The 9539-nt window shown below is 37.1% G+C and overlaps 1 protein-coding gene across 3 annotated transcripts; it reads right to left on the reverse strand.

The window, feature by feature from the left end:
- Nucleotides 1-1166: 1166 nt before the first annotated feature.
- Nucleotides 1167-6102, reverse strand: LOC122075685 (pentatricopeptide repeat-containing protein At5g08510). 3 transcript variants are annotated; one of them, XR_006139323.1, is made up of 6 exons: nucleotides 4935-6102; nucleotides 4161-4813; nucleotides 3742-3766; nucleotides 1760-1821; nucleotides 1536-1629; nucleotides 1167-1427 (listed from the first exon to the last, which is right to left on the reverse strand). XR_006139323.1 is itself a non-coding variant. In XM_042640816.1 (2 exons), the coding sequence occupies exons 1-2, from the start codon at nucleotides 5859-5861 to the stop codon at nucleotides 4193-4195; spliced, it is 1548 nt and encodes a 515-aa protein (XP_042496750.1). In that variant the 5' UTR covers nucleotides 5862-6101; the 3' UTR covers nucleotides 3972-4192. The 3 variants fall into 3 exon arrangements, 1 of the variants encoding a protein (XP_042496750.1); XR_006139322.1 differs by having other exon boundaries at nucleotides 1167-1629; XM_042640816.1 differs by lacking the exons at nucleotides 1167-1427; nucleotides 1536-1629; nucleotides 1760-1821; nucleotides 3742-3766 and having other exon boundaries at nucleotides 3972-4813; nucleotides 4935-6101.
- Nucleotides 6103-9539: the final 3437 nt, after the last annotated feature.

Below are 9539 nucleotides of genomic sequence, written 5' to 3' on the forward strand. Positions count from 1 at the left end.
AAAAAAAAAAAAAAAAAAAAAAGCCCTATCATACGTGGCTAGGAGCCGATCATACAGGGTAGAGTCTAAGGATAACCAAAAAAAATTGAACCACTATTCATGTAATACTTTGGTGGAGGACTCTCAGCATAAATTTCATCCTCCCATGCCATGGCTGCATGATCCATGGGTCAGTCAGTCAGTATATTTCCATTAGCCATTAGCTTAACTCAGCCCATGTTGTGATAGTGTTATTGTAGGACAGTCTGATGGCTCTGGTAGAAAGAACAGTTGATGATTGCTTGTAGATGTGGAAATTAATCAATGGTTGGACAGGCAAACAGAAGCTTTGATTTTGATAAGAGTGAAGAAATCGAGTTGGTTCATCAGAAAAAGAACAAAAAGGAAGAAGCCAAGTTGTTGAACCAGGTTGATTGGTAGAACCTATTCATGAGCAGTAATAAGAAAACAAATCAGACCCAACAGTCACATTCTTCTATTCATCGAGATATAATCATATCATTGGACGAAGCCTTTTTCCAATAGCTGGTGTAATACTTCAGACAAGATTCAACTACCACCCCACTCCACCAAAAAAAAAAAAAACTCTTCCTTTGCTTGTCCAGTTCTCAAACTCCCCTATTTGTTCTTCTTTTTCTTCAGAATCTGCTGGTTGAAAGCAAAAATTACCAATACCACAGAATAGCTCCTTTTTATTCTTGTGGGGGACGGTGGTGGTTTGCCTCTTGAGTCTTCTCCATTGATATCATTTGATGACTACCCTGCTTCCTCAACCAAATCTACTCCATCTGAATCTGGAGAGAAAAATGCTACTGATGATTCTGACTTGACATTTTGGCAACATTCTCCTCGAGATTTCCAAAAAGTATTCTCTGCAGGCCTCCCTCGGGTTGATGTTTAGCTGCTGCTTTAGAGATTAGGGGCAGGAAAAGTCACCAATTTCCTAATCTGTCTCAACAACCTGAAGAAATTTGGTACCTGCAGGTCCTCAACAACCCTCCCTATGCAGTAGCTACTAAAATTTCTTGTGAAGATACCAATACAAAGCTTCTTATAACCACAGTAATTTAAATCCTATATTGCAAGAAAAGAGATAAACAAGGCACATTATTCTCAACAACTTCTTTCATGAGACGATTTTGCTGTAAAGGTACAACACAGCAATAAAAAGTTTAAACAATGGTTGTCTTCCCGTTTATCAGTTTTCCACAATTAGATGTGACGAGTCCTAAAATTAAAAGTTTTTGAGGGGCAGTTTTACTTGGTAGATATCTACCACTTGAACTCCTTCAATCCAGACTGCTATGGCCACGGAACCAGAATACATCAATAAACCCAAATATAAAATCCCAAGACCCATAAAACCCATCCATGGGCCAAAATAAAGTCTTTTCTGAGGCTCAATTGAACTGCATCACACCAGAGGCCTGCACCAATAAATTCTCAAAACTCTTCCTTTCATAAATTCTCATAAACTTGTAAAAGAAACGATCAACATACGCATACATCTTTTTGATAGATTCTCATCCACATACCTGCTACAGGATTCCCAAAAAGAAACATCTGAAATCCGTCCATGTCTCTGCAACTTCCCACAAAGACATCCAAAAATTCCAACCTTTGGTTTCTCTGATCATATAAACCAAGCTCAAGTTGATAGAAGAAAACCAAAAGAAGAAGGATCAAACACTACATAATCGTGAACTGTAAAAAATAAAAAATAAATAAAAAATAAAAATAAAAAAAATCTATGTCATACCATTACGGGATTAACAATAAGAGATCTTTAAAGTCCTCCTCCATGCCATGCTCTATAGAGATCATAGTTTTTAAGGCGGTAAGGCGACGGAGACGTTTGAGGGTCTTTCGGAGCGCCTTAGCAATAAGGCGGGCATAAAGCGTCGCCTTATTGACTAAAGCGTTCTTGTGTAATTTTTTTTATAAAACCAATCTATTTAGCTCAAATCCTAGTTAAATCCTATTACTCATATGCTAAATAAATATTAAAGGTTTATATTCATACCAATGTAAGATATTCATCAAGAAAACAAATCAATAAAGTGAATAAACTAAGTTCATCTTCATCAATCATCAATCATCAATACTTTAAGCCCTAATGTTATTAAAAAAATAATAATAATAAATAAATAAATAAATAAAATTGCACTAATCAACCAGCCAAGCCAGACAAGTCTTTATAGTCACCGTAGGAAGAAAAAAAAAAACTAATCATACGAACTACGAAGTCTCAGTGAGACACCGAACCTGTCTGATACAGTCAACGTATGGTGTATGATCAATATGAAAGTAGCAGGGAGAAGAAAGAAGAAAAGAGAAAAAAAAAAAAAAAAAACTAATCATACAAACTACGAAGTCTCAATGAGACACCGAACCTGTCTGATACAGTCACCGTATGGTGTATGATCAATATGAAAGAAGAAGGGAGAAGAAAGAAGAAAAGAGAAAAAAAAATCGCACAAATCAGAAATTAAAAATATAAATTAAAACATACCTGAAGATGTGGAAGGATACTTCGTTGGAGGTTGCCGGAGGTCGTCGGATGTCACCAAAGGCTGTCGGAAGAGAAGGAGAAACCGCCGGAGAAGAATCGAAGGAGGTGGCTACCGCAGCTCACTGTCGGTTAGTTTGGGGTTTTGCGATTTGGAGCAGAGACTGAGAGAGATGAAAGCACTTCGTCGGAGGTCGCCGGAGGTCACCGAAGGCTGTCAGAGGAGAAGGAGAAGTCGCCAGAGAAGGATCGAAGGAGGCTCACCATCGAACGTTTGGGGTTTGCGATTTGGAGGGCAGAGTCTCAAACTGAGAGAGAATGAGAGGCGCAATTTTATTGATTTTGGTTTATTTATTTATTTTTTATGGTAAGGGTTTTTATTTTTTATATGGTTTTTGATCCAATGCATCACATGTGCATCAGACCTTATACACCTCCCAATGAGAATATGTAATTTGGAATCTTCATCAAGTAATTTTAAAATTTATTTAAAAATAAAAATTGATACAATGCATCACATGTGCATCAGACCTTATACACCTCCCAATGAAAAAATGTAATTTGGAATCTTCATCAAGCAATTTTAAAATTTGTTTAAAAAAAAAAATTTGATCCAATGCATCACATGTGCATCAGACCTTATACACCTCCCAATTAGAATGTGTAATTTGGAATCTTCATCAAGCAATTTTAAAATTTGTTTTAAAAAAAAAATAGTAACCGATGATCTGGTCCGGATAAGGTAAGGTGCGTCAGCTCTTGCATTGTGGGACAGCATATTCCAATGTATGGTGTTATAAAGTTCTAATTCACGGTAACTTCACAGGAAGAAGCAGATCAAAACGCTTAACGGACCTATTTTCAAATGTTTCTAGTAATTATGATAGATTAAAGATATACGTGGATAAAAAAAATATACGACAAGATGCATTTAGTCGTCGCTCCTACGGATGTGATAATGTGTTTTAAAAAATAAAATTTGATCCAATGCATCAGATTTGCATCAAAACTTATACACCTGCCAATGAGAAAATATAATTTGGAATCTTCATCAAAACAATTTTCAATTTTACTTTAAAAATAGTGAACACATAAGGCAACCGCCTCAGGTATAAGGCGTCGCCTTTCGCGCCTTAGCGTCTAAGGCGGTCGCCTTATGCACTTCCCATAAGTCGGTGGGCTGCCTTACCACACATGGACCGCATCAGTACCTTAAAAACTATGATAGAGATTATAGAAAAAGAACAAATTCTGACCCTGTATTGGTAAAAGCACCACATTTAATTAAGGGAGGGTAGACAACTAAGTCAAAAAAATATAGAATAACTGTGTAGAAATAAGGGGTTCATCAACATCAATACTTAAATTATTGACAACATAGATGGTTCACAAAAATAGCAATGAAAAATGGAGGTAAAAAGTTAGCATCAAGTGAAATATTAGCTCAAGACACACAAGGATGTGCAACAATAATCTTCGGTTTCAACAACCTTTTTTTAAGGGGGAGGGGCTATTTTCTTGACATGATTCTCTTTGCTGTGACACCAGTCACACCATGATGTAGTAGAAAACTATGCCATATTATAGGCAGCATATTGACATAGTATCAATTCATACAATCTGTTGGTATGAGAAAGGCAATGTCACAGACCTTTTTATTGAGAAATTCTCATTCAGAGAAAGCTAGAGTTGGCCTTCCATTATACAGTCATTCTCAACATCCAAATCAAAATTCATGGCGCACCCAAGTAGCTTCATCTTTGCTGAAATCTCATTTAACAGTTCATAAATCTCATTTGATCTTGGATGTGATCTATCCTCCACAATAAACTTGTGAAGGCATCCATTCTCTTCAATTACACTATATCCTGCTGCCTTTGTAATTTGGTTGCACTTCATAAGCTTCCTCACTTTTGCAACGCCATCCCATTGACCAGTTGATGCATATATATTTGCAAGGATCACATAGTTCCCTGCATTCCATGGCTCAAGATCAAAGAGAGACTCTGCCGCTTTTTCAGCCAGATAAACAGAACCATGGAAACTACAAGCCCCCAAAAGAGTCCCCCATATCACTGCATCAGGCTTCATTGGCATGCTCTTTATCAGGGCATAAGCTTCTTTCAACTCCCCAGCACGGCCCAAGAGATCAACCATGCACCCATAGTGTTCCAATTTCGGAGTAGTAGCGAAGTCTCTCTCCATGGATTCAAATAATTTTCGTCCATGTGCAAGCAAGCCTCCATGAGTGCATGCCAACAGGACTCCCACGAATGTAATGTCATCTGGTACAGTCCCACATGTCTGGTATTTAATAATAAAGTTAAAATCTACATATAAGCAGGACACAGACATGCTAATGGACTCATGGGATTACAAAATTGCTAATAATAAAGAAAGAAAATCAAATAGAGAAACTACTAACCAGCATTTTGTCAAATAGCTCTAGACCCTCTTTCCACCTACCATGGATGGCCAAGCCCATGATCATTGTATTCCAACAACACAAATTCCTTCCACTACCAATCTCATCAAACATCCTTCTTGCTTTATCTATTCTACCACACTTCGCATACATCTCCAACAACCCATGACTCACAAAAATATTTTTCATGAACCCATTCTCTCTAGCATATGCTTCAATCTTCTCACCTATCTCCATCGCCCCAAGGTTAGCACAAGCAGGAAGGACACTTGCTATGGTCACAAAATTTGGCCATGCATCCTTCTTCTCCATCATCTCTGTAAACAATGCAAGGGCCTCCTCATACTGTCCATTCTGAGAATAACCAGATATCAAACCAGTCCAAGAAACCACATTCCTTGAAGGCATCAACGCAAACAATTCTCTTGCTTCCACCAACTTCCCGCATCTCGCATAACTCGTAATCATTGAGTTCCAAGAGGGTATATCTCTGTTACTCATTTCATCAAACACCTGGCGTGCTGAGCCTAATAAGCCTGATTTTGCATACATGTCAATCATAGCTGTCAAGATAAACTGATCATACTCCAACTCAAATTTTATGAACTGGGTATGGAGCATTTGGCCTTGTGGGAATGAGGAGAGCGAAGCACAGGCAGTGAAGAGAAAGGTGAAAGTATGTGGGTTCGGTGGGCAGTTTTCTTGGCGCATCCGCTTGTAAAGGGAGAAACAGTGCTCAAAAGGTCCATGAGAGGAATAAGCTTGGATGAGTTTGTTATAGAGGAAACCACTTGGTTTGGGAATAAGATCGAACAGTGCCTGAGCATAAGGGATGTTAGGAATTTGAAGTAGCTTGGTAATGAGAAATTTTGTGTGGTCAATGCCATTTCTAAGAGTATGAGCTTGTATTTGCTTTAGATGGTCCATAAAAATATTGTCATCCCAAATTTCTCCAGAATTTTGAACCAATCCGTTTATGCATCCTTATTCCTTACCACTTAAGAGCTGAATCATAGAGAGAGAGAGAGAGAGAGAGAGAGAGAAACGAAACTTGGTTGTTGGACAAATTGGTTGAACCAGGATCAATTGATCGGGTTGTAAATCAGTCAGATTCGGTCGGTCTTCATTATAATCCAAGAGGACCTAAACCGGGACTTCTTAATTGGTCTCTAGGTGCTCAAACCAAAATAACCATATTGATCGGTTGGCCGGCCTCGGTCTATTTTAGGTATTGATTGATTGATTATTCATCGGTCTTAATCAGAGGGTTTACGCCAATGCTGCCAAGCGAAACCAGATCCTCTCTAGTGTCATTGGATGTCTAGTGTGCATTCGACTGTCGGAAGGGTCTCGACATGCAGTCCAACACATGGTCTTATCAGTCTTGAACATTACTAGGTTGCATAGCTTACACTAGCATATCTCTGTGTTAAGGATGTGAATTTGAAAATGAAACTGTTTACCGAAACTGAACTAAGCTGTTCACATCGAAACCGTGAAGTCATTTAGTAAATGATTTGATTCTGATTTCAAATTTCAGACGATTAATTAAACATTTTAGTTTGGTTTTAACCGTTTAACCCGTGGTTTCAGACCAAATTAACACCATTAAAACTAAATTGTTTACACTGTCAAAACCAACCCATTTAAAATGTATATGACTAACTAAAATAATTAGTTTCATGTAAACAAAACAAGTTGAGTTTAATTTAGGGAATAAGAAAGGACAATAAAGGTTGTCCGACAGCCTATTCAATATTTTAATTCTATTATGTAGTTCTGTAGTTAAAACCTTACCCCTTCAATGCCTCATTGCTCATTGAATTTGACACAAGATTGAATTTTTTATCAACAAGGCAAATTTCAGTAGTCATACGAATAAACCAGCAAACCGGTTGCTAACCGTTTAGAAATCGTATGGATTAAATCACGATCAAAACTGTGTAAAACCGTAAAATTGACACAATTTAAAAACCGAGAAACTGAAACCATTTATTAACGTTTTTGGTTTTCGAAAGTGTAACCGTTTAGTAAACAGTTCGGTTTGGTTTCAGCCAAGTAAATATGAATCAAACCGAACCATGCCGTATACATCGAAACTGAATCAATTAACCACCTTAGTCTTTCTCCACCTTCCTATGAAATGATATATTACCCTTTATTGTAGGAAATAAAAATTAACACAAGAGTTGGATGAGAACTCAACCCCTTGGTTGATATATCCAATCTAGAAAACTTCCATCACTTCAATCACATTGTAATAGATTCGTTCCACACGTAAACACAGAAGCTAGGGGTGCAACTAAGCAACATTGGGCAATTTTTTTTTTTAAAACCCCAGCCCAACTTTGGTCCACTTAGCTCAGGCTAGGCTTGGGCCAGCCTTGAAAGCGTGAGGTCAAATCCAGACCCTCTCTACGCGAACATATACCCCCAGATGCTGCCAGCCATCCTATACGCAATGGATGCACTGACGCTCTGAAGAGGACTTTTATGCCATGAGGTCTGGTCAGGCAAACCTTGATTGATTCTCGACAATGAGTTAACTGTAACTAATTCATTTTATTACCCCAAAAGAAACCTAATTTATTTTATTAAATATTAAATCATTGTAACAAAGTCTAATTTGATACTTCATCAGTAGCTTTCATCCTAGTATTACATACATCTGTAAAAATATGATTGGGCTGGGCTAGGCTGGGTCAGGCTGGGCTGGGAAAGGTTCACAGATTAAGATGGGTTGGGCTAAGGAGGGTTGAGATTTTTCGGCCTTAGCTTGGGGCAGGCTTAGGCTCGGGCCCATTGCAGCTGAACTTGCACCCCTAAAACAAATTTTATCTTTAAATGTAACATCTTAAAAAAATAATAATAATAAATAAATAAATTCTTCTATTTTTTTTTTTTTAACCAAGGTGTTCGGGTCAGCTTACGTAATTCTCGGGGAGACTAGCACAACAACCCATCGCCTCGCCACGGTCTTCACTTAAATCGCAGATGCACAAATGGAGAATTGAACCTGAGACTACTCCTATTCACACAATCTCCAATTCGCCTTAACCATCTAGGCAACCCACAGATGGAGAAAAAAAAAATCTCCTATTTTAGGTAACATTTCAAATTAATTTTTTAATTTTTAGGCAATTTTCACCAACTCCTGCCCCCAATAATAAATAAATATGCTACCAGAAAACAACCAACTAACATCACCACCATAAAGTTTGATTTAAGTAGGTTTCTAATAATTATGCATTTAATACCCAAAAAAGGAAAAAGGGGTTTTGTTATGAGACCCACTTAGGTGAAACTATAAAATCACACCTTGACATTTATGCCACGTGGCATCTCTGATGGGTTCTATTCACATGTCAATTTTCAATCCGATTAAAATTGGTTAGTTGGCAAAATAAATCACTAAAAAACAAAATCAAAACTAGAAAGAAGGTACATGGACATATATAGGGGGTGTAGGCTGTAAGGGATCATGATCAAGGACGTGTGTAGGGCGTATGCTATTACATGGAATGGTAAATGATTGAATTTGTGATTGAAATCTAACACGGTTAGGAATACTTGATCTATCCATTTAATGGTTAGAATTGACAACATATTGTACAAGAAGATGCATCTACAATTAGAATACTATTTTGAAAGATCACCAACCATAATGATCCTTTAACTTTTTCTTCCTTCATAATAATAATAATAAGGGTTATTAGTTCCCCATCTTATTGTGTGACATACATTAGATCATCATTGTGTCTTTCTCTCTCTTCCCACAATAAAAGGTAGATATATCATTTCATAAGAGGGAGGACAAAGATAAAACAAAGAGCTGCAAAGTCCTTTTACTTAATCCACAAGGAATTGCAGATTTTATGATATATCGTATTCAAGCATTTGCGATCCATGTCACATCGGCTATTCCAAATTTATTGATCTGAATTGACCAAGTCTATTTTAATTTTTGGATAAATATTCTTTCAAATTATTGAAACCATACAAAGAAGCAAAACATGTGAAAGAATATGGCCATATATATTAAAAGTTATCTAAGTCCACACAAAAATGAAAATCAGAATAGAGGACTTACATGTTCTTAATAGTATTCATCCTAACTAATCCCATATTTATAATTTCTCTCTCTTCATTTTAGTGAGATGTCTGCCATTGAACCTGCTCATTGATGGGTAGGTATGCTTTGAACTCTATATTATCTTTTTCCTTCTTTCTCTCATGATATTTTTTTCTTCTCCTTCTAGGTTAAGGCTTGCTCTTATGGTTGATGAGTTCATTTTTACTTTCTCTTTCCCCATAATATATTATGTCCTTTCACACCCAAAGGAGGGCAGTTCTTGTGATATTTATTTTGCATGAGAGAGAGAGAGAGAGAGAGAGAGAGAGAGAGAGAGTGTTCTACGGCTCTACTCATACCTCTTGGAATAGAGATAATACAAACTAAATGACTAAGACACTACCCACGACAAAAATTAATGCTTTTTAATTCTACACTCATACAAAATTCCCACTCACGATTCAAAAGTTAGGTCCACGTCCAAACACAAGCACCATCCCAATATACTTTAAGCTTTTTTTTTTTCTTTTAAC

This window comes from Macadamia integrifolia, chromosome 4 (assembly GCF_013358625.1).
Source record: "Macadamia integrifolia cultivar HAES 741 chromosome 4, SCU_Mint_v3, whole genome shotgun sequence".
Classification (NCBI taxonomy): domain Eukaryota; kingdom Viridiplantae; phylum Streptophyta; class Magnoliopsida; order Proteales; family Proteaceae; genus Macadamia; species Macadamia integrifolia.